The 26,035-nt window shown below is 39.8% G+C and overlaps 1 protein-coding gene across 3 annotated transcripts in view; it reads left to right on the top strand.

Annotated features, from left to right (window-relative positions):
- TSC22D1 (TSC22 domain family member 1) overlaps positions 1-22,145 on the top strand; it is a 133,439-nt gene extending 111,294 nt beyond the window's left edge. Inside the window, exons 1-3 of one of the 3 annotated variants that reach the window (XM_032402980.1) lie at positions 17,824-18,508; positions 19,583-19,634; positions 20,770-22,145. In XM_032402980.1, coding sequence (XP_032258871.1) covers positions 19,632-19,634; positions 20,770-21,027 — 261 coding nt within the window. In that variant the 5' untranslated portion in view covers positions 17,824-18,508; positions 19,583-19,631 and the 3' untranslated portion in view covers positions 21,028-22,145. Of the gene's footprint in view, positions 1-17,823; positions 18,509-18,803; positions 19,181-19,582; positions 19,635-20,769 lie in introns of those variants that run through there. The other 2 variants (XM_032402979.1, XM_032402977.1) reach the window with 2 other exon arrangements.
- Positions 22,146-26,035: the final 3,890 nt, after the last annotated feature.

The raw sequence follows: 26,035 nt of genomic DNA, 5'->3' as shown, positions 1-26,035 counted from the left end.
GTACTTCTTCAGTGCACTGTGTATCATGATTCTGATCTTAGTAAACATTCTCCACGCAGAGGAAAGAGGACAAGATACCGAAGCACAGGCGATCTCCTGCATCGTATATTGCTCACTGCGTGTTCCTGGGATGCTTCATGATAGCGTGACTTTGTTGGGACTCTTGACTATCAGAGGAGCATGTCTCTTAACTGTTCTCTCCATCTGAAAAGCTCTTCCCTGACTAATTCCTTCATTTCTTTCAGGTCTTTACTCAAAACACACTTTCTCAGAGGGGGCCTTCCTTGACAACTTTGTCTGAAATTTACCCCTCTCTGATACTGCATGTCCCTGCTCTCATCTTGTAGTTTGTCTCCCCATACCGTCACTACCTCCGTCCTGTGCACGTGCTTTAACCCTGCCTGAACATGGGTTCCATGAGGGCAGGGATTTTGTTCACCGCTGAGTCCCCAGTGCTGGCACAGAGCAGGATTTCACTTTATATTTGTTGGATTTTCTCCACTTTTTCAACTATTTCCATATTCCAGCAATAACCAGTCTTTCACAACTCTGGGGATTAGAAAAATATGGTGGTGTCTGTTATGTTAATACTGCAGAAATATTTTTTGCTTTTCCTAGTGGTGCTAAGTATGGCCTTAATCAAGTCCCACAACTCCTTTGTGCCTCAGTTTCCTCATCTATATAAATGAGGACAGTAATGGTACCTAGATGAGAGAGCTGTTGGGAGGATAAATGAGTTACATGTGATGGGCTTGGACTAGGGACTGACGAGTCCGAAGTGTGATTAAGTGTTTGCTGCTATTATCATTATGATTATTATTACTGTTCATTTTCCTTCATTCAGTAACACCATATTGAGCACTTACTATATACTAGGTTCTGATATAGGGGCTTGGGACAAGCTGGTCAATAAAACAGTAGGTCCCTCCCCTTCCCAACCTTCTAGTGCAAGGAGGCAGACATTAAACCTAGTAACTCAATGGGAATGACACTTTGAAAACTTTCAGGCTAGGGAAGTGTTGCCCTCTGAGTGAGGCTGGGAGCACACAGGGGTTTTAGTGGCATTGGTCATGATCTTAGTTTGGTGGTGGGTTTGTGGGTGTTTATTCTACTGTTACGCTTCATAAGTGTTACATGTATTTTTTATGCTTTAAATACCTCATTAAAAAAATATCTTTTCTATTCCAAGCATACTGAAGTATTGAAACAGGTTAATTACTCACTTAACCTAGTTATCTTGATTAGGTAAGATATTTGATTTTTAAAAATCCCTTAATATTAACCTAATTGGTGCCCCCCTCCATTTATTAAAGGCAAAGTTGTTTTTAATTAACTCTGCTTTTGCTCACAGTGTCTATTTGAAATATTTAATTTTATGTAATTTATGCAGAATTATCCAGACTTGGGGTAAATGATGGGAATTTTGCTTTGTCACTGACACCATTTTAATGACTTTAACAAAACATCTTGTTTTATTCAAAATAATATCACTGAATTTTGAAAATATATGTAGTATTTAAATTGTGTAATAGAATGAAGGATTTTTAAATTTTCCACATTAGACTAAATTAGAGGAATCATACTGTGTTTTTACTTTGCCTTCAAATCAGTTACAAAACTGTTAAAGCCTATTAAGATTATTTCTTTTTATTAGAAACACAAGTAGTCTGAAAAATCAGTATATTTAAGATATAAATTACCCCAAAGTGTCTAATCATAATGACTACAAGTAACCTTTACAACTTTAAGGACAGGTGTAAAAGTTTTTTACTAAATTAACCATGCATTTCTGGGGTGTCTGGGAACTGTCTACCTTTTGGTTCTGTGTGGGAGTGGAGTTGTGCTCTGTACCAGCATCCACTGACTGGAATTTGTTTAAGCATGGTGTTACCTTGGGCCAGTTGTTTGACCACTCTAAGCCTCAGTGTTTTTTATTTTTTCTTTACATGAAGAAAATAAGGGTACCTGCTACCTCAGTTGTAAGACTTAAATAAGAAAATGCACATATAACCAGTTGATTGAGAAGTCTCAATTTTCCAGGGTATGAATATGTGGTGGTTTTATTTTTCTAATAATTGTACCAGTTTTACCCTTTGCAAGCTCCTCCTTTTTGCTGTTTAATGGGGCTGCTTCACAGTATCTCACTTTAGTTCTATAACTAAAGTTAGTTTTCTCACTTACAGTTTAAGGAACTTTGGATTCTTAAGACTAGTTTTATTATTTAATGACTTTATATCATATTTGCTTCAAAGCTGTCCACTTCTGCCAAGGCAGGCTAAGCTTGTGTCTCTAGCAATTTGGAATGGAGATGGAGGGGCCTGGTCTATTCCCATATCTATCTGCCCCTTCCCCCCTTCCCTGAGCAGGCTCCCTTGGTGTGGGCCTGGGGAGAGGGAGAAGATGGATGTCCTTACCTCAGATCTTGCAGGGCTCTCCTTGGTCAGCCTTTATGGCTATTGTGTTTGTGGTCAGTGGGCGTGATATGGACCTGTGGTGGCCCCAACAGGCCCCACAGATAAGGTTTCTCCCCGTGTATCTCAACTAGTTCTTGCCAGTCCCTTCAGAGACATGACCTCGTCTTCCAGTTGCCCCTTCACTGCTGGCTTTATGCTGTATTCTTCTGGATCTCCCTCCATAACTATTTACTGAGGTGTCTCACTCGCTGGGGAGAATAAACATGCAGTTTGATTTTGTTTCTTCAAATAACTGTTACTAATTGTGTCTGTTGAATCTCTCTTTCACACTGGTAGCAGGCTTCCTTATCAACATGTCAACGTATTTCCATCCCTTCTCAGTAAATGTTGGTTATTTAAACAGTCAGAGTTTTTAAAAAATTATTTTTTTAGAGAGAGAGAGGGAGGGGCAGAGGGAGAGGGGGAGAGAGAATCCAAGCAGGATCCACACCCAGTGCAGAGCCCAAAATGGGCCTTGATCTCACAATCCTGAGATCGTGACCTGAGCTGAAATCAAGAGTCAGCCGCTTAACCGACTGAGCCACCCAGGTGCCCCAGTAGTCACAGTTTTTTAAAACTCAGTTCTTCACATTTAGAAACTTGACTCTCATGTCAGAATCAGAGTGTTGTTTGGTTCTCACATGCTTGCCTTCTCTCCTCAGTAAGTAGTGCCCCAGCTCAGGGATGTTGTTTGGTTCTCACATGCTTGCCTTCTCTCCTCAGTAAGTAGTGCCCCAGCTTTGGGGGATAGCGAGCTCAGAGAGGCAGAAGCCCCTGTATCGGCTGTTGCCAGGTCTGGCTTCTCTGTATTGGTTGCAGCTGCTTTTCTGTCTACCTCTGACTGACTGTTGGCTCTTCCTGTGAGGCAGCCATTCACATGCAGGCTCCCTCATGAGACATATTTGGTGGTTCATTGGAGAACTGACTTGATAGCTTCATTCCCAACCCCCTCCAGTCAAACCACCTTCACCTTCTTGCTTCCTGGTCTCTTTATCCAGTGTCTTCCCAGACAAGGCTCTTGCCACATGGCTCAAGCCTAGTTATTTTCTGTGGTGTCCACTAGGCCCACAGAAAACCCAGGTGTCTTTGCTGTGTCAAATGGCTGCACCAACGGTGTGCGGCCTCTCAGCCCCACCATCTCTTTCCCATATCCATTCCTGAGGTAATCTCATCCACTCCCACAGCTCCTTACCCCCACCCCCCACACACAACTTCCAAATGTTTTTCTCAAGCCAGATCTCACTGAAATTCCAAAGCCATATTTTCCGCTGCCTGGGGTGTCCCATCAGTGTCATTTTCCAGAACCAGTGTCCAACTGCAGTGTCACCCCGGTGAATGTCATCACCTTTCACCCATTCACGTAATCCAGAAGCCTGGGACCCCTCCAGCCTCCCTTACCTCCCACACGCCAGTCCTGTCCATTCCATCTCCCAAATACCTTTTGCATTCATCCCCTCTTCTCTCTATCTGCACTTGTGGTTTTGGCCCTCACAATTTCCATTCTTTCATGGCAAGTCCCATCTCCTTTCATCTTGTACACTGTGGTCCAGGGGGCCTTGCTGAAACCCTTTTGTGTGGACCCCCATGCCCTTGGACAGAAGACCAGCATCCATCTTGTGGCCCATAAGGCCCCAGCCTGTCTTCAGCTTGTTAACTTTCTGCTTCTCTCTGCACCTCCCACCACTAACCCCCAGCTTCCTACTCCCTCACCACACTCAGCAGCTGATAGGTGCCACACTCAGCCTGCTGCTTTATGACCCCGGTTTTACCTGGCCGTGCCCTTTTCATGGAGTGTTCTCATTTTCTTTGTACCTTGCGGTCTGACTGCATGACTCCTACTTGTGTTTCAAGGCCCAGAGGCAGAGTCTTCTGCTCTCTAAAATGTCTCTGGCTTCCTTCTGCTAATCACCATTCTTTTTTATAAACCCAAATGATACCAGTTATCACATGTCTTTTCCCTGCCACCAGCTACCCCCGGGTCATTGAAAGCAGGGACTGAGACTTACTCATCTTAATAATTTTAGTGCCAAATAACGTTTCTGGCCTCTCATGGGTGCTTAGAGCTGAATAAATATGAATAAATGAAGGAAGGAATACCTGAAGAGCTAATGTATAGAAAATTATTTTATTCTAGTTTGTATCTTAGCTCAGATATATCATAGTGGCCACGTCTTTTACAGTAGTTGGCAATAAGTTGAAGTACTTACACGTTTGTAAATCATTGTAAATTATATATTTTTATTGTTTTTTTATACAACCGTTACAAAAAATTATAAATCATTACAAATTATGTATTTCCCACTCCACTGACCTTTGTAGTCCATTCAGTACTTATTATTTTTATTATATTGTCTTACTTAATTGTGAATATGTTAATGTCAGAATCTTGTTCTGGGTAAGAAATGGGAAGGAGATGCCAGGTGATGACCAGTAAGAGTAAAGATCTGTTTTCAGAGTGACGTGCTGTGAAGGCCACTTTCTCCTCTTGTCGCTGGCCACAGGCCTGCGGAACGCAGCCTGCTTCATTCTCTCTGGTCCAGTTGGGCTCGCCTTGGCCCTTACTGCTCTTGAGGACTCTCCACAGAACTACCAGGGCTTAGGAAAGCACAGTTTAAAAATCATTCTTAAGCATGTTCACAAAGTAATATGCCTGTTAGTAGGCTGGGTCAGTGCGTCTGATAACCCCCCTCATGGCCAGGACCTCTTCCAGGGACTGCGGAGCACCTTTGCAGATTGTGGTATTCACTGGCACTGGGCTGATCTGAGTGCCTGACAGCCTCTCCGGTGTCATAATATAATACACACTGAGCTTGAGAGGGCTCGCTCTCACCAAGAGCCCAACATCTTTACTCAGGACAAGGCCTGGAAACCCAGTAGTCGGGGTTTGCCATCTCTATACTCTTCCAGTTCTCATATTCCTTAGTTCATGTATAATATGTAGTGTGTGTGTATATATATATGTACATATACACACACAAATAAATATTGTATATATAATATATAAATAAAAAATATGTATATAAACATGAAAGTATATATCGATTTAGAATTCCTGGTCTGCATGTCTAGAAGACAATATATTGAATCAAAAGTTGATTCTATGCCTCATCCTACAATTAAGTGGATAAACCCTGGACAAAACCGACAATGTCTTTGAGCTTTCATTTCTAAACCTACAGAAAAAGGAAATTAGAACTACAGGATCTCTAAGGTCCATTTCAGCTCTAGAATACTGAATAGATCAGTTAAAGAAACCCTCAGGCCCTTTGAAGTCACGGAGCTGGAGACCATAATATGGAAATGTGTCCTTTGATCAGAGCAGAAGGTACTTATTAAACACGCATTGTGTCCCCAGCATACAGAGTTACCTTTCCAATTTGTTAATGCTTACTGAAGTCTGTAGTGCATTAGAAATTCAGTAGCTGTGTAATACCCCTGAATTTATGTTCACCTTTGTAAATAAAACTGTTCAGTTGAGCTTTATCTGATTGTTTTAGGATCACCAAAGGACTGACTGTAATGGCCCAAAGTGTTTCTGTATGCATAGAATAATGGTTAATCCAGTTCCTACTGGCCCTTCTTTCTATACTGCTCTTCGTTGATATCTTCTGGAATTTAACATGAAAATGTGGCTTAAAGTAACTTGTTCTTTTTAAAAAGTAAAAGAAGAGCTCGAAGTATCTACTTTCCATAGCTGTGCAAAAGTAAAATAGAAATGGTATTCGTTCTTGATAGGAGACTTGCATGAGGTTCTTGAAATAGAAAATCGTAATCAGGACAACTTTTTACTTCTTCAGATGTTTTATATAGCATATCATTTGGCTTCTAAATCTGAGATGCCCTTTTTGCTTGTGCCTCCTGATTTTCATAATCTACCACTATTAGGGAAAGTGATAATTTATGAAGAAATTTGGCTTTGAGGACCTTATTGTCACAGAGATAAAAAAGAAAAAAAGAATGCTGCCCATTTGAATCCTGTTGCTTAAAGACATTGAGTCTTTTTAGGATATGAGCATTCTTTTGGAATTTGTAGTTATGTTAAATAAGGCAAAGAAATATTTTTATTATTTTTTTATTTTTATTTTTTGCAAAAGATTTTATTTATTTACTTGAGAGAGAGAGGGAGAGAGAGCACAAACAGGGGGCCAGGCAGAGGGAGAAGGAGAAGCAGGCTCCCTGCTGAACAAGGAGCCCAATGAGGGACTTGACCCCAGGACCCTGGGATTATGACCTGAGTCAAAGGCAGACGCTTAACCGACTGAGCCACCCAGGTACCCCAAAGATTTATTTATTTTAGAGAGAGAGAGAGAGCATGCACATTAGGGGGTGAGAGGGGGGGAGGGGCAGATGGAGAGGGAGAGAGAGAATCTTAAACAGACTCTCTGCTGAGCACAGAGCCTGACATGGGGCTCAATCTTATAAGCCTGAGATCATGACCTGAGCCGAAATCAAGAGTCAGTCACTTAACCTCTAAGGCACTCAGGTGCCCCATGATTTTTAAATTTTTTTTTTAAGAACTTTTTTTATAAGATTTTTTTTTTTTTTTTTAAGTAATCTCTACACCCAACATAGGACTCAAACTCAACCCCAAGATCAAGAGTCGCACACTCCAATGACTGAGCTAGTCAGGTGCCCCAATATATTATATAAACATATTTAAAATATATAAATAAATATAAAAGATTATATTTAAATTTTATTAATAATTTGTTAGGGTTTTTGAAGTTCTCACACTTCAATAGCAAGTATTTATTTTTTATTTTTAAGATTTATTTATTAGAGAGAGAGAGAGTGCAAGAGAGAGCACAAGTGGGAAGGGCAGAGGAAGAAGGAGGGAGAGAGAGAATCTCAAGCTGACTCCACCCCACCGAGTATGGAGCCCGAAGAAGGGCTCAATCAGATCATGACCTGAGCTGAAACCAAGAGTCAGACGTTCAGCCGACACCCAGGTGCCCCAGTATTTCTTTCTTTTTTTTAAATTTAATTATGTTATGTTAATCACCATACATTACATCATTAGTTTCTGATGTAGTGTTCCATGATTCATTGTTTGTGTATAACACCCAGTGCTCCATTCAGTACGTGCCCTCTTTAATACCCATCACCAGGCTAACCCATCTCCCTACCCCCCTCCCCTCTAGAACCCTCAGTTTGTTTCTCAGTGTCCATAGTCTCTCATGGTTCTTCTCTCCCTCAGATTTCCCCCCTTCATTTTTCCCTTCCTGCTATCTTCTTCTTCTTCTTCTTTTTTTTTTTTTTAACATATAATGTATTACTTGTTTCAGAGGTACAGGTCTGTGATTCAACAGTCTTACACCTTTCACAGCGCTCACCATAGCACATACCCTCCCCAATGTCTATCACCCAGCCACCCAGCCCTCCCACCCCCCACCACTCCAGCAACCTTGTTTGTTTCCTGAGATTAAGAATTCCTCATATCAGTGAGATCATATGATACATGTCTTTCTCTGATTGACTTATTTCGCTCAGCATAATACCCTCTAGTTCCATCCATGTCATTGCAAATGGCAAAATTTCATTCCTTTTGATGGCTGCATAATATTCCATTGTGTGTATATATACCACATCTTCTTTATCCATTCATCTGTCGATGGACATCTTGGCTGTTTCCATAGTTTGGCTATTGTGTCCACAATGTCCCAGTATTTATTTTTTAAAAGTCTTTTAACACTATGGGATTGTGGAACTGTATGGCACATGTAACTCTGTGGGACTTAGGAATAGTATCAGTATATCTGAATTAGAACTCTTGTAGATTAATCACCAACAAACTTATAGCTTTAAGAACAAGGTAAAATTATAGTTTAAAATTCAGACCCAATAATACATTTCATAATAGAGAAATTAGTTATAAAATAGTCATTTTAGTTCTCTTCAATGAAAGTGTTCAAGTCCTTGGATTATATCTTTTTATAGCTTTTTCTTTTTTGTTTTTATTTTAAAATATTTTTAATCAAAATAATATATATATACAGGTATCAAAGTAGTCAAATCCATAGAAACAGGAAGTAGAATGGTGGTTACCAGGGCTGGAGGGAGAGGATAAAGAAGAATTGTTTAATGGGTATAGTTTTAGATGTGCAGGATGAAAAGTTCTGCTTCACAACAGTGTGAATATATTTAGCACTACTGAACTGCACAGTTAGAAGTGGTTACATTGGTAAATTTTATGTTTTTTACTACAATAAAAAAATATATGTACATGTATAAAGACCAAATAGAATATACAAAAAGTATAAGCAGTTACTTTCTTTTTTTTTTTTTTTCCCATTCTTCCCAGTGTGCTACCTAGGAGGCAGCCACTTTTTTTTCTTTCATTTTTGAGGATAATTTACATATAGTAAAATTTCCCTTTTCAGCATATAGTTCTAGAAGTTTGCACAGACACAGTGAGTGTACTGCCACGACCATCAAGAAACAATTCTGTTACCCGCAAAAGCCTCCCCTCTTTTACCCCAAAGCTTTGGCAATCTGTGATATGTTTTTCTGTCCCTATAGTTTTGCCTTTTCTAGAATGTTATATAAATAGAATCATATATATAGCAGCCTTTTGAATCTGGCTTCTTTCACTTACTGAAATATATTTGAGATTCATTTGTGAGGTATTTTCATTTCATTGTGAGTAGTTAATTTCATTTCATTGCTGAATAGTATTCCATTGGATAGATGTACCATGGTTTGTATAACCAGTTGAGTGACATTTGGGTTGCTTCCAATTTTGAGTGATTATGATAAAACCACTCAAAACATTCATTTGCAGATTTTTGTGAGAACATAAATTTTCCTTTCCCTTAATAACTTGGCTTGGGATTATTGGGTTTTATGGAAAGTATGTTTAACTTTATACGTAACTGCTAAACTGTTTTGCATAGTTGTTGTAACATTTTGCATTCCCACCATCAATATATGAGCATTTCAGTCACTCTGCATTCTTGTCAACAGTTGGCATTTTTAGGTTTAAAAATTTTTTTTAATGTAGCCATTCTAATAGGCATGCAGTGGTATCTCATTATGGTTTTAATTTGTGTTTCTGTAATGATTAATGATGTTTAGCATTTTTTCCATGTGCCTGTTTACCATTCATATATCTTCTTTGATGAAGTGTCTTGTCTATTTTTTTAATTGGGTTGTTTGTTTTCTTGCTATTGAGTTTTGAGAGTTATTTATATATTCTGGATATAGGTTCCTTTATCAGATATGTGACTTGCAATATTTAATTCCAGTCTGTAGTTTGTCTTTACATTCTTATAGCTATGCCTTTCAAAAAACAAATTCTTCATTTTGATAAAGTCCAGTTTATTGGTTGTTTTTTTCTTTTTTCTTTCATCAAGTGTATTTTGGTGGTGTAGCTAAGAAATCTTTACCTGATTCAGGGTGCCAAAGATTTCTCATATGTTTTCTTGCAGGAGTTTTATGGTTTGGGATTTTACATTTTGGTTTATGGTCCTTTTTTTTTTTCTTAAAGTTTTTTTTTTTTTATTTGAGAGAGAGAGCGAGCAGAGCAAGCAAGAGAGAACACGAATGGGGCAGAGGGGCAGAGGGAAAGGTCGAAGCGGACTCCTCACTGAGCAGAGAGCCCAACTAGGGGCTTGACCCCAGGACCCTGAGACCATGACCTGAGCCGAAGGCAGTCGCTGAACCGACTGAGCCACCCAGGCACCCCTAGGTCTATGGTCCATTTTAAGTTACTGCTTCATATGGAGGGAGGAATTGATCAGGTTGGGGGTTTTTGTTTGATTTTATTTTATATGTGGCTATCTAGTTGTTTTAGCGGTATTAGCAAAGATTGTCTTTCTGCATCGAATCAACTTTACATCTTTGTTGAGAATCAATTTGCTACATTTGTATGGGGTCTACTTCTGACCCCTCTCTTCTGTTCTATTGCTCTATACCTCTGTTTTTCACCAGTACTGTACTATCTTGATTAGAGTAGCTTTACAGAAAGTTTTGCGATAAGGTAGTACGAGTCCTTCAGCTTTGTTCTTCTAAAATTGTTTTGGTTATTCCAGTTCCTTTGCCTTTATATGTAAATTTTTAAAAAGATTTTATTTATTTATTTGTCAGAGAGAGAGAGCACAAGCAGTGGGAGCAACAGAGGGAGAAGCAGGCTCCCTGCTGAGCAAGGAGCCCGATGCGGGACTCGATCCCAGGACCCTGGGATCACCACCTGAGCCGAAGGCAGACGCTTAACCGACTCAGCCACCCAGGTGTCCCTACATGTAAATTTTAGAATCAGTTTGTCATTTTCTACAAAAGGTCTTCCTGGAATTTTGATTGGGACCACACTGATTCTATATATTAATTAAGGGGAGGAGGAACTGACTGACATAATGATATTGAGTCTTTCAATCGACGAACATGTTCTATCTCACCACTTTATTTGGTTCTCTTTTGTTCCTTTTATGTTTTATAGTTTTCAGCATAAAGATCTTGTATATATTATATTAGATTTATACCTATTTCATGTGTTTTTTATGTTATCATAAATGGAACTTTGTAAAATTTAAATTTTACTTGTTTGTGCCAACATAGAGAAATACAATTGATTTTTCTATATTGAATTTCTATTCTATGACCCTTAAACATGCTTCTTGTTAGTTCTAGTAATTTATTTGTGGATTCTTTGGGATTTTGTACATAGACAATCATCTGTGAATACAGATATATTTTTTTCTTTCCAATCTGGATGCTACTTATGTACTTATGTATTGATTTATTAATTTTTGCCTTATTGCCTGGCTATTAGTTCAGTATCAGATTGAACAGAAGTGGTCAGATTGATTACAATCTTAAAGGAAAGGCATTCATTCTTTTACCATTAAGTATGATGTAAGATGGATGTGTTTTATAGATGCCCTTTATCAGGTTGAGGAAAATCCCTTTAGTTCCTGTTTTGCTGAAATTTTTTTCGTGAATGGATGTTGAATTTTGTCAGTTGCTTTTTCTGCATCTATTGAGATGATCCTATAATTTTTCTTTAGTCTATTAATAGGGTGAATCACATTGATTTTCATATGTTTACCTTGCGATCCCAGGATAAATTCCATTTGGTCAGGATGTATTTATTATCCTTTGTATGTCTAGTTGGATTCAATTTGCTAAAATTTTGTTAAGAATTTTTATATCTGTATTTATTGGCCTGTAGTTTTGCTTTTATTTTATTTTTTCTTTTATGATGTCTTTGATTTTAGTATTAGGGAAATGCTGGTCTCATAGAATAAGCTGGGAAGTGTTTTCTCTTCGGTTTTCTGAAAGAGTTTGTGTAGAATTGGTATTATTTCTTCCTTAGATGTTTAGTAGGATTCACCAGTGAATCTATCTGTGCCTGAGGTTTTTTTTGTGTGTGTGTATGTCTGTAGGAAGATTTTAAACTACAAATTAATTTTTAAAATAGACATAGTGCTATTTATGTTACCTGTTTTTCCTCAAGTGAGTTTTGATAGTTAGTGTCTTTCTAGGAATTGGTCCATTTCATCTAAGTTGTTAAGTTTATTGAAATAAATTTGATATGCCATTTTTTAATTTTCATTTGGTTCAAAATATTTCCTAATTTTTCTTTTGATTACTTTTTTGACCCATGAGTTATTTAGATATGTGTTATTTTATTTCCAAATATTTGGAGATTTTCCAGATAATTTTCTGTAATTGATTTCTCTTTTAATTCCATTGTGCTCAGAGAATTTACTTTGTGTGATGTGAATCCTTTTAAATTAATTAAAACTTGATTTATGCCTCAGAATATGCTCTATCTTGGAAAAAATGCCACGTGTGCTTGAAAAGAATGTGTATTCTCTTGTTATGGATGGAATGTTCTGCAAAAACAAATTAGGTCAAGTGGTTGGCATTGTTATTCAAGTGTTCTGTATCTTTACTTATTTTCTGCTTATTTTTTCTCCAGTTATTGAGAGAAGATTATTGAAAACTTCTTACAATTCTATCAATTTTTGCTTCATGTGTTTTAAAGCTCTGTTGTCACTGTGTAAACATTTAGGATTTTTATGGCTGCTTGATGAATTGACCCTCTATTCATTATGAAATGATCTTTGCTCTGCAGTGCACTTTGTCTGAATAATACAGCCACTTCAGCATTCTTTTGATAATTGTTAACATATAATATCTTCTTTCATCCTCTTATTTTTACCTATTTGTGCCTTTATACTTAAAGTATGTTTCTTATAGGCAGCATATAGTTTTGTCTTGCTTTTTTTTTAAAAATTCAGTCTGACAACCTTTACCTTTTAATTAAGGTGTTTAATTGGAACCATTTACATTTAATGTGATTAATGCTATAGTTAAAGTCTACTATCATGGTATTTGTTTTTTATTCTGTTCTTTATCCCCCTTCTCCTCTTATTCTATCTTATTTTAGATTGTATATTTTGTTATGATTCCACTTTATCTTCTTTATTGGCTTATTAGCTATATCTTTGTAGTTAGTCATTGTTTTAGAGTTTGCAGTACACATCTTACAATAGTCTTATTTTCAAGTAAGTAAGAACCTTACAGCAGTACGCTCATTCTCTCCTCCTGGTCTGTGTCCTATTTTTGTCCTACATTTTACTTCTACATATGTTTTTGCACCCCCCATACCTGGTTATTATTTCTGCCTTAAACAGTTAATCATCTTTTTCTAATTTTAATTTTTTTTATTCAAGTACAGTTGACATACAAAATTCTGTTTGTTTCAGGTGAGGAGCATAGTGATTTGATACTTTTATGCATTATGAAATGATCTCAGTGATAAGTCTACCAACCATCTGTCACCACACAAAGTTACTACAGTATTATTGACTGTATTCCCTATGCTGCACCTTACATCCCCATGATTTATTTATTTTATAACTGGAAGTTTGTACCTCTTAATCCCTTTCATCTATTTTGACCCGCCCCCCCCAACCCCTCCCCTTTCTGGTAACCAAGTTTGTTTCTCGTATCTATGAGTCTGTCAATAATAAACAGTCACTTATTTATCTCTTAAAAGAGATCGTTAGGGGGCGCCTGAGTGGCTCAGTTGGTTAAGCATCTGCCTTCAGGTTGGGTCATGTTCCCAGGGTCCTGGGATTAAGTCCCATGTCATGCTCCCTGTTCTGTGGGGAGCTGGCTTCTCTCTCCGCCTCCCCCCCCCCCCCCCCCTCTCTCTCTCTGTCTCTAATAAATAAATAAATAAATAAATAAAATCTTAAAAAAAAAGAGAGAGAGAGTTAGGGAACAGTTTTTTTTTTTTTTTAATATTTAACCACATGGTTACCATTTCTGATATTCTTCATTCTTTTGTGTGGATTTAGATTTCCATCATTTTCCTTCTGTCTGAAGAGTGAACTTTAAAATTTCTTCTAGTGCAGGTCTGCCTGTGATGAATCCTCCCAACTTCTGTATGTCTGTAAAAGAATGAATTTCACCTTTATTTTTGACAGGTATTTTCACTGGGCATAGAATTATAGGTTGACAGGTTTTTGAAATTTTTCTTTTAACAGTTTAAAGATATTGCCACATTGTCTTCCATCTAGCTGTTTCCAACCCACAAGTCGGCTACATTCTTATCTTTGTTGCTTTGTGTATAATCTAGTTCTTTTCTTGGGCTGCTTTTAAATTTTCTCATTGTCACTGGTTTTAAGCCATCTGATTATGACACACCCTTATTGCAGTTTTCTCCACAATTCTCTTGCTTGAGGCTTAGTTTCTTGGATCTGTGGATTTATTATTTTAATAAAACTTGGGGCAGATTGCCATTATTTCTTCAAATATTTTTCCTCTCTCCTTCTCTTTTCTCTTCTTTAGGGATTTCACTAAAGATATATTTGCTTGAAATTGCCCCACAGTTCAATGATGCTCTTTTCTTGTTTTATTTTTTTCAGGTTTTTTTTCCCCTCCCTGTGTTTTATTTTGGATCCTTTTATTGCAAACATATCACTAATATTTCTTCTGCCTGTCTAATTTACTGTTAATCCCATGCATTGTATTTTTCTTCTCAAACATTATATTGTTCATCTTCAGAAATCTAATTTCTTTATACCTTCCATACCTCTACTTAATATGCTAATTTTCCCTCCACCTTCTTGAACATATAAAATATGGTTATAATAATTGTTTCAATGTTGTTGTCTACAAATTATATCATCTTTGTCATATCTGGGTCATTTTGATTGATTTTCTTCCTTGTTATATTTCCCTGCGTTTGTATGCCTGGTACTTTTCATTGGATGCCAGACACTGTGAATTATTGGATGCTAACTGTATTTTATTTAATATCCTTGAGCTTTGTTTGGGACAAAATTAAGTTACTTGGAAACAGTTTGATCTTCAAGGCTTCCTTTAAAACTGCTTTGCACAAGACCCAAACACCCTTTAGTCTAGAACTAATTTTTCCCCACGACTTTGGCAGTATCCTTCTGAATATCTGGTGCCCCATGTTTATAAGTTGTTTTTTGTTTTGTTATGTTTTGTTTTTACTCTGGCTGATGGTAACACCAACTATTCCTGACCCTGTGCGATTTCCAAAAATTGTTTCTGCCTGCTTCTTTTGGGTGGCTCTTTCCCAGCATTTGTAGTTTCCTCACATGCTCGTGCTGATAAGTACTCCCCTGCAGCCTGGGAGCACAGGAACCCTCTGCACAGCCCAGTCTCTTACTTTAGGAAAATACTTCTACATCCCTAAAGATCACATCAAAAGATCATCCCTAAAGAAAAAAAAAATGTATATATATGAATATATATAAATATAAATTCCTTTTTTTCAGTCCCCCTCTCTATTCCTCAGAGGCAGCCAAAATTTTTTGTTTTCTCATATTTACCTACACATGTCTATGTAATATATTTATACTGTTATTTCTTGCTTTTTAAATTTTAGATATTTTATAATCAAACTGTCATAGATTCAGATTTAGCACTTTTAAACCATTCTTATGACTCAGGTTTTCTCTGCACCACCTTTGCAATGCAGTTAACTTTTTAAAGTTAAAACAAATAAAAAATTTCAAAATTAATATAGTTATGTAAATTTTATTGATAAGCATACTAGTTTTTTTTCTTGCTTTTGTTTTCTGTAAAATTGCTTTGAACTTATCCAGTTGCGCCATTAGATCTGTCAGACACCTGTCTGTGGCTCCCCTCCCCCCTGCAAATGCTCAGACGTATTGGATCATCTCTCTGTTTACTCCCACCCACCAAAGCCCTCCCTCCCTGAGCGGCCCCCATCTTTCTGCACCCTTACAGGTCAGGTGCTACTTAGGCTTGCTTAGCGGCTGTCATCTTGAGATTTCCTTCCCCATCATCCTGTTGATTCCCTCCCTTCTCTCCAGCATCTCAGTCCCTGGTTCATGTTTCTTACACCTTTTCTCTCTCATTTTCCTTTTGAAATAGACAGTATTCTTTATTTCTAAAAATTTCAACCCTTTTGCCTGATTTGTTCCTCCATTTTGGTGTCTGAAATGTCTGAAAATGTTTTTGTTCTACCTTTACACTTACATGATAATTTGGCCAAGTGAGAATGTTTTCTCTCAGAATTTTCTCCATTGTTCTGTGGCAGCCAGCAAAAACCATTCTGATTATTTGTTCCTGTGTTTATAACTTGTTTTTTCTGTTTGGAAGCTTTTAATATTTTTCTCTGTCCCAAGTGATCTTTATTTTCATGCTGATGTGCTTTGGTGTAGGGCTTTTTTCATTTTTTAAAAAAAGATTTTATTTATTTATTTGTCAGAGGGAGAGCACTCACAAGCAGGGGCAGCGGCAGGCAGAGGGAGAAGTGGGCTCCCTCAGTGTTTTCCCTGTCCTATCAGCTAGTCTTTGTTGAGCTCTGAGTAGGCACCAGACTCATAGATGTTTTGTCTTACAAAGAGAAGTATTTTTGAGAGTAATTCTAGTGACTTTGTACCTCAGATATTTCTGACCCATGGGTTTCCCCTCCATGGAGCTTTCCTCCAGTTAATTTGTTTTCAAATTGTCTTTCCAGTCTGCAGATAAAAATCTAGTTTGAAAGGAATTCTAGCACATTTATGTATACGAAAACAATAGATTTCTAATAATTTGGTGGGGGAGGTTTATATCCTCTGGCCCTGCAAATTCTCCAGAAATATATACACAGATGGGTCAAGGATGTACATACAAGATATTTCTTGCAATTTTATTTAAAATAGCAAAGTGCTGGAGATGACCATAATGTCCCTCTGCAGAGATATGGATTAAACAGACTGTGATGGCTTATATTGGCTTCTGTAGCTTAATCCAATGGTGATCTGTTCAAACAAGTAAAATGGAAGCATAACCAGCTTGTTTCTTTCTGTTTGTGTTCAAGAACACTTTAACTGGGAATTTTAAATTCATTTCTTCATGTGACCTCAAGAGTTTTACTTTTTTAAGCTTTTTTTTTTTTTACAGTTTAAGATGATGCTTTCTTTAATAATTTGTCCTGTGTGGTTCAGCTAAAATAGGTAAATGGATTTAATTACACATATAGTTTGTGGTAACTTTAACTTTCAAAATATAGAAACTACTGTGTAGTAAATAATAATTCTGTCTTGCACTCACAGACAGAGGGACCACATCCCTGGTTTCCGAATTACTGATTTTTAAGCTTCTACTTACTCTGTTTCTTTTTACTGAAAATGGGTGCCTTCCTCAAATAGATTTCTTTCATCTGAGATGGTATATATATCAAGTTTTGTAAATCACAAATATGCCAACAAACATTGTTATTCAAAAGCAAAGGCTTAAAATTTGGAGATTATTATGACCCTTACAATAAAAAAGAATGTTACTGCTTTATAGTTAGTCACACTTAGGTTTTCAACCCAAAAGAGAATTCATTGTCCTTGTCATCATCTACCACATTTGCCAGATTTGGTCCCTAATTCCTTTAGACCGTTTCTAGAACCAGATGCTCTCTGGCAGCACTGGGTCAACTTAAAAGAATGTCTGAAAGGCTGTGATGGCAATTAAAATGTCCTAAATTAAAGGATACTGAGGATTGAAGGATGCGAAATTGAGAGAGAATGCCTGTTTGAGCGAGAAAAGATGTGTGTGTATAAATAGATTATTTACATATATCATGTTCTGTGGTCAAATTTTATATTGAAATTATTTGTGATGGTACAGCTCGCCTATGGATTAGAGAAGTCTTCACTATTTGTAGTTTTTTTGTGGTTTTATAGGCTTGTGCCATTAGAGGGCAGTATTGTAGAGGTTAAATTTGCTTTCTTAACTATTGACTTGCAAACCATAGAATTTATAATAAGCAAATTTAAGGCCTTAGATTTTTAGTATATTGAATTGTAGCCTCAATTGATGCATCCTTGCAAATATTTTAAATTAATAGAGGAAATAAGCAATGGGTTAGTCATTTTTACACCCAGATCTCTTGATTTTGGTTTGGGGAAGGGAATTACTTGGTCAGTATGGCCGTCAGGATGAAATACATACTTTATAATACTTCAGTCCTTCTGATGTAAGAAAACTCATACGGTTGAGACTTACAGGAATTGCCACTTCCAAAAACTTGCTTTAGGGACTTACTGAAAATAGATCGATATAGGATTCAACCTGTGGATTGAGTTTTTTAGCTATAAGTGGAAGGAGGGAGATGTGATTTTAAGGCTTATGGCTCTAGGGACGTTTTGGGAAGATCTACCTGATTTCGTCATCTTATGGGTTCCTTTTTGCTTCAATAGATATATGCCTAGCAAAGGATATGTAATGTTTTTTGTTTTGTTTCTACGAGTATTTAATAGATCCGTGAAAAAGTAGTATTTCTCAGAAAGCAAACGTGATTTTTCCCTCCAAAATTCACTACCTCTTTAAAAGGTGTTATTACAGTACGGTTATTATCCTTATAAATAAACCTGCCTATAAAATCCTCCCATTACTGTTGCCTGTAAGAACTAGATAATTGAAATCGAGACGCTCGAGCTCCTCCAAGTCTTAGCGGTGGGACTGGGCATGCCCAGTAGCTCAGACGGTTCTGGTTGCAAATAGGAAGCTTTCGCCGTTCGGAAGCCTCAGAGACAGGCGGCTTCTGGGACGGGGTCTGACTCCCCTTAAACGTAAGCACGTGCGGGGCCCCAATTGTATTTTCAGGGACCCTTGACGTTTTCCGCCGAAGTAGTGGTCCGGCTTTCCGAGGCTGTGGAGGCCTCGGTAGCCCCGCAGCTCTGCGGGTCCACTGCGGCCAGGGTCAGCCCACCCGAAGAGCGGGATCCGATCGGGAGGCTGGGGGCTGGGGGGCTGGGGGGGTTGGGAGGAGGGAAGGCGGGGAAGCTCAAGGAGGGCGGGGAAGGGAGAAGGGGAGGTGCCAATAGGGTGCTGGCCAATCGGCGCGGCTCTCTCCTCCATATATTCTGCGGCGAGTCCGAGTCCTGGTCCATAGCTTTAGTGGAGCCTGGCTGTCGTTGTGGGAGGCTTCTCTGCACAGCGGTGGGATCAGCATCTTCCCCGATCGCCAAGCCCCAGAAGCCGGGTTTCTTTAAATTAAGGCTGCTGTTTTCCGTTTTTCCCTGGGCTGCAGAAAGCTAGAAGATTTTCTATCTAGCTCAGACGAGGCTGCTGGTATTCCCTTTTTTTTTCCGCGAGGGTGTTTTTGGCTGCAATTGCATGAAATCCCAATGGTGTAGACCAGTGGCGATGGATCTAGGAGTTTACCAACTGAGACATTTTTCAATTTCTTTCTTGTCATCCTTGCTGGGGACTGAAAACGCCTCTGTGAGACTTGACAATAGGTAAATGTCGGCTGGGATAGTTTCTGTAAATTTACTCGTGAGATACTTCTAATAATGCAGGTGAAAGCTAGCCAGGCGAATTCCTTTGTCCATTGCCGAGAGACTACGGTGACATGGATGTTGCTTTTTGAAATGTTTAGAATAGCCTTCTTTTCGCAGTTCTGGCCAGAGAGCAGGCTGTTACCACATTATGTAATTTAGCCTTTTGTGGCTCACTAAAATAGGTATATGTCTGGATATTCGTTAGTAAGAGAGTGGCTGGTGTTTTCTGGAGGGTGATATATTACATAGCGTTGTAGAATGTTCAAAAAATGATGCTAGTAACATCACAGAATTGGGAAGTCCTTTTTGTCTTGGATGTTATAAAAATACCATTTATCGATTTTCCCCCCTCTTTTCCAGCTCCTCTGGTGCAAGTGTGGTAGCTATTGACAACAAAATCGAGCAAGCTATGGTATGTACTGATTAAAAAAAATCATTTGTACTAAATGTGGGCACAGTACAGGAAGCGAGATTGGGATGGAACCAGTGCATCCATAGTTAGGATGATTGCTCTTCATACATTTAGAAATGCCAGCACTGTCTCCATTCGGCCAGCATGAAGCCACATACCAAGGCTGCTGCGGACCGAGAACGGGGCCCTGAGGGTATTAAATGTTCTCTCTTCCCGACGGGTTTCACACAACGTCGGGATTTTTGCAGAGGTGTCCCTTTTTGCTCGGGAACTGCTAGGGAAGCTCTGCCCTGCGCGTCCTTCGGTCGTGGGCACATCTCTAGCGATGTGGCTTTACTAGGAATGTTAAGGTTCACTGGGGAAGGAGGGGGTACAGAGTGGGGATCTCAAGGGCTTTCTAGACCTGGTACAAACGGATCCCCAGTGATGTAGGCTACTGCACAATGAAGAAGAATCGGAGAAAAGTTTTGTCTTTCTCAGCCTGTGCCTGGTTTTCTCCTATTTTTTATTTCCGCCTTGGCTGTTCTTTGTTATTGGAGCAGCGCCTGTGGCTCTTCTCACGGGATTCTCTGCCCACTGTTGCTAGGCAAACTCCGAACCTTTAATTCGGAGCTATAAATAACTCGAGCTCCCATTGGCTGCGACGTCTGCCCAGGTTTCTGTGATGTCAGCTTAATCACGAAAGGGGGGGTGGGGGTGGGGGTGGGGGTGGAGGGAGGAAAATGCGGCAACATGCTCTGTAGGAACTGGCTGCAGCCGGTGCTGAGGGAGGCGGTCCGGGGGGCGGAGGGAGGGACTTGGGGGCGGGGAGGCGGCTACCGCTGCTGCGGGCCTGGACGTCCCGGCCGCCAGGCTCCTGGCCCGCCTTCTGGAGTGGCAAACGCCAGTGTGTGCGGCCCTGGCTAACGGCCGCCGAAAAATGCATAGGCGTTTAAAAAAAGCCCGATCCCCTTATACATTCAACTTAAGTATTTTGTACGGTTGTAGTTGTGTTCAGTAGATGGCTCCAGGGGCGGGTTAAATAAGCTAAAGGCAGGGTATGTTAACAGTTAGGGAGAATCTTACAAAATAATACTTTAGAAATTCAGAATCTGGGAAATAATAAGTTAAACCTCTTTTTCCGTCTGCCTTTCAGGATCTGGTGAAAAGCCATTTGATGTATGCGGTTAGAGAGGAAGTGGAGGTCCTCAAAGAGCAAATCAAAGAACTAATAGAGAAAAATTCCCAGCTGGAGCAGGAAAACAATCTGCTGAAGACACTGGCCAGTCCCGAGCAGCTTGCCCAGTTTCAGGCCCAGCTGCAGACTGGCTCCCCCCCTGCCACCACACAGCCACAGGGGACCACACAGCCCCCGGCCCAGCCAGCGTCGCAGGGCGCAGGACCGACGGCGTAGCTGCCTAGGCCCCCGCAGAACTGGCTGCTCCTGTCTGAACTGAACAGACCAGAGCTGTACCAGGGGCCTCCGCCTCCACAGTCGCCCATTTCACTGCTCGCTGCAGAAGAGAAGTGAGACTGACATATGCCATTGTCTCTTTTTTCCAGTATTAAACACTCATATGCTTTTGGCTTGAAGACATTTCTTAGTTGGGTGAATTAAAGGTTAATCAGAGAATTAGCATGGTTATACTGGGACCCCATGCAGCTTGGCAGATACGTGCGAAGTGGTTTCATTCATGCCGAGGAGCTGTGTGCCTTTCCATCCCTTCCCTGCTCCCCATCCCCGCTCCCAAGAGTTCTCTCCTGCTTGCACGTAGTGTACTCCACGGGGTTTGAAGCAGTGGGGCTCCACTGGACTTTCCTCTCTCCTCTTCTCCCCCAGGAGGACCTTAAAAGGGAGGTCAAAGTAAAGACTGACGTGTAGTCTCACCTAAGATGAGGGGAAATGTAGTTCATCGTACCAACTGACGACTGTCACCAAAAATCCATAAAACAATAGTACTGTGCCTCTTTCTGGAAACAGTGGATGACACAAAACTCTGACTAAAACGGTGACAGGTAGCTGGGACCTAGGCTCTCTTACATGAAGGTTGTTTTGCTTATTGTATATTTGTGTATGTAGTGTAACTATTTTGTACAATAGAGGACTGTAACTACTATTTAGGTTGTACAGATTGAAATTTAGATGTTTCATTGGCTGTCTGAAGAGGTGTGGATTGTCTTTTATATAGAGATCTACCTAAAAAAATGCTACATGAAGAAAACCACACCTAAAGAAATTTTAAGAATTTGGCACCGTCAGTCACTTTGTGTAATCTGAAATCTTCTAGTTGCTGAATATCTTGAAGTAAATTCCTGTTCACTGAAGTCTTTTGATTGAGCTGGTTGAATACTTTGAAAAATGATCCGTTCTAGCTAATGAAATGAATTTCGCAGTAGGGGTTTCTGCATATTACCTGTATAGTAGTTCTATGCATACGTTTCTGTGCATGTTCTCTACACAGTTGTAAGGTGTCACTGTATTTAACTCTTGCACTTGTCAACTTTCAATAAAGCATATAAAATGTTGATAAACAAGTGTTTTCATGTTAGAGTATTAACATTACTACAGTCACTTCGCAACTATTTCCAGGTAAAGTTAAAACAGTTTGACTAGCAAAATCTTGAAGGGGAGTGTGAAGTGTGGACAAAGTAGAGGTGCTAGTGGTTTGAACTATGGATAGACATTGCATTATTTCAAGCCAGTAAGGGAAGGAGAGACGTAGTGAAGGAGATGAGAGCTTATTTCTTCAGCCCAGTATCACCTGGACAAGTGGCTTCACCTCTCAGGGCCGATGTGGGGCATTGAAAGAGAAATCTCTCAGTTTTGTGGCTTTGAAGTTCTAGGTGTCTATGGAAGCCTTAATTTTCAAATGTTTACCAGCTGGGAGGGTAATGAGCCTTAACTCTGTGTATAATCCCAATTAGCAGCTCTAGAATCAAAAGATGGAAGTTAGGCTGATTTCCGCTTTAGAAACTGTCACCCTGGATTGGGATGTCTTTCCTAGCATGGATTGAGTTTCCAGCTCCTGGAAATGTCCAAGCAAAAGACAAGATGATTCCAGGTGTTTCCTCTACTGGATTTGAGGTGGGACCAGACGAGCAAGGCAGTCAGTCCATCCCAGTTGATTCCTTAGGTCGAAATTAAAAGCATAATGGAATCGTAAGGCAAATTGGCATCTGAGATGTGAGCCTGACATGTTCTGGGGGCCATATCAGCAAGCAGTGTGAACAGGGTGGATTTATCAGTTCTACTGTGCCCTAGGACCTCAGCAACACCCCTCCCACCCAATGGGAGTTGGGGCATTTTTGAGCTCCAAAGCTAACTTAAACCCTAGCAGGACGAGGACTTAACTTTTTTGACTCCTTCATTTTTCTGTTGTAGAGCTGGTAGATTGATAGGTGAATGGAACATTGGCGCTTCCTGAGAAGAAGTGGACAGTGCGCAAGTGTTACGGAGCTCAACGTGACGGGTTTGGGGACACAGAGCTCTTGTTGAAGCCGTAAACTACAGACTGCCACAGGCTGGTGGCAATTGCCATGAAGATGGTTTGAGGAATTTGGAGAGGACTTAAAAAAGCCTTTGTCATTTTACTTTGAAGGTTATATAACTTTGGCTTAAAAATAAGGAGGTACTTACATAGTAATTACGTTTCCTTTATAAAGAAAACCATAATGAGTCAAAATCTTTAGCCATTTCATCGTTTGCTTTCAATGAAGATCCTCAACATCAAAGGTGGTAATTGCAGAAGATTTGGGAAGTTTCATGTCAATGTATTGTTAAGATAGTGGAGAACTTCCTTCTCCATTATTTAATGGAATTTTGGACTTATGATTAAAAATGTGAGACTCCCATGACACTTTGGGAGCTGAATATTGTATGTGAAATCATGAATTATTAAAATCAAAAGATGTTTTTCCATTCATGTTTGTTTTAGTAATTACTAAACATGTTTTAAGTGAGTGACATTTCAGGCTGTTTAAGGTAATTTAAAAAGGCATTTTCCTATTTGCTTCCAGGCCTTTGTTGGCCTGTGGGTTATTATTTAATTGATGATATCACACTTAGGTTCGGTGGAGCAGGAAAGATTTTTAAGAGGAATGGACTGTTGTACCAGCACTGGCTGTTCACGACCTCAGCAGGTGCAGCAGGAGAGACGTTGTTCCAGGGAAGGCGACACAGAAGGAATTTTACATGATTTTTAATGACTGCTTTCTGTCTCAAATTAACAATGTTTATCACTCAGTAGTTCTGTGCTATTTTTTACATACTTTAAAAACATTTATTTGTCACTATGTGATGAATATGCCACAGCAGAATCAATTTTAAAAATTTACACAAGAAACGGATAAAAGTTCATTATAACGGAAATCAAAAATGAACGTGCACGTCCGTAGCCACGACTCGGACCTTGCTGTTACGTACAAGTAGTGGCAGCTGCTAGGAGGGAGTCTGACGACACGAGTGTGTAGCCGTCCCCCGCGAATCCATTCCAGCAGCGGTGTCGGCGCCAGAGTTAGACACGGAGGCGGAGAGGAGGAGGTTAACCCCCCTTGGCCCCCATTGCCCCCGCGGGAGAAGCGTGGCCAGCCGCCTCTCACTGCACGTGCGGCGTGCGGAGAAGGACCCGGGCCGCGTGTGGGGACTCGCGCGGGCAGGCCGGGCCCCGCAGCCCCCAGGCTGTGGGCACGAGACGGAACCTCCCGGACCCGCCTTCGTATCCGTAAAATAAGGAGTTGGATCAGGTCGCAAAGATTCAGTTCTGCTCTGAGATGCTACAACCCTCTGCTTTTTGAGATGCCCCTCCTTTATTCTTCTAACTTTGGGGGTTGGGGGGTGGAGCACGCTGTTTTTGTTTGTTCATTTAACTTCTTATGGTAGAATTCATTTGGTTTTAATTGTAACTCTGCTGGCTACTAGCTAAGTGACCTTGGGCTTTTCTCTGTTACCTCATGCTCCAAATGGGACATGTTCTCTCCACAGGGTTTTTGGCTGGAAAGCAGTAAGCACAGAGAAGGAATCCGAGCAAGTGCTCAAGGAATGCTAGCCTTTCTATTTCTGAGCCACTCGTTCTTTCGTTTATATATTTTAATTTTGTATTTGTTGCAGGAATAAAGCTGTGGCAGTTTTATTTTCTAATAACTTTTGACTTAGCATTTAATAATAGTGGTGACTGTTAAAATTTTATTACAAAAGCACACATTAAAAATGCCATTTAGGGGGCGCCTGGCTGGCTCAGTTGGTGGAGCGTGTGATTCTTGGTCTTGGGGTCGTGGGTCCGAGCCCTTGTTGGGTGTAGAGATTACTTAAAAATAAAATTGTAAAAAGGCCATTTGGAATATGGACAGAAATGCACCATTTCTTTATCTCAGAAATAATACCTCAAGGCAGCTGTTTCATTTATGTGAGTTAGAGGAGGGATTAGTTGGGAATTGTTCATGTTTGAAAATAATATTGGTGGAAGTAAATACACAATTACAGGTAGGAGATATATGTAGATATAATACATAGTTATTAATTTTCTTATTAAAAAAACCCCTATGTAGAACAGTGCCATGGAATGCCAGTCGGGCTCAAAGTCACTGGGATTTGCTAGCAATCAGGCTTTATCAACTGCTATGGAAGGTTCAGTGGCCATTTTAAAATGAGTGAAGTTGCTATAACATTACAATATACATCTATACTTTAATTCGGGTGTTTTAGACTCAGATGTCTATAGGATACGACAGAAGTTTCTTGACTGAAGTGAAGGTAAGACAGTAGGACGTGATAGTGACCATGACAGTTGCAGAGTCCGTGCTCCGTCTAAGGGGGACGGCTGCTCCTTAGCTCCGACCAGTTGTTGCCATATCGGGACGCAAACACTGTGTTGCCAGGTCTTCCAATTTTTCAAGACCCAGAAGTCCAGGCTCTGTCTGAAATTTCCTGATTTTCAGACACTACAGACCAAACGAAAGCACACCTACTATGCTGATGTGGCCCACGGGCCATGAGTTTCCACTCCCTTTCTGTGTCTGTCTCAAGAGCCAGACTCCTGTCGCCAATAGCAGCTCATCCTCCAGCACAAAACAAAACAAAAAAAGCTTCTTCTTTCCGATTAGGGAAACCGAGCAGAGGCTATCTAGTAAGCTCTGTGTAAATTGCTTCAGAGAACATTCCCTGAAGACCTTCTACAAGGCCAGAGATAGTAGAGAGAGAGAGCCACAGTCCTCGCCTTCAAGGACAGCCCACTAGCTTCTTTTAAAATAAATGAGGTACTTTGTTTTCTGGTGAACTTTGCCTTATGCAATATAATGCCTGAATAATTCCTTCTGTATTCCTTCTCAGATCAACCTTTTGGCAAAAATATTTCCAAGAACTCTAGTTAAATCAGTGGCATTTGCTCGTGGTATTGTAACTCCCTCAATAATAACCGCATTTTAGA

Source organism: Phoca vitulina, unplaced genomic scaffold, assembly GCF_004348235.1.
Source record: "Phoca vitulina isolate PV1807 unplaced genomic scaffold, GSC_HSeal_1.0 scaffold5, whole genome shotgun sequence".
Lineage (NCBI taxonomy): Eukaryota > Metazoa > Chordata > Mammalia > Carnivora > Phocidae > Phoca > Phoca vitulina.
The sequence above is the reverse complement of the archived record's forward strand: the minus strand, read 5'-3'. Positions and strand labels throughout refer to the sequence as shown.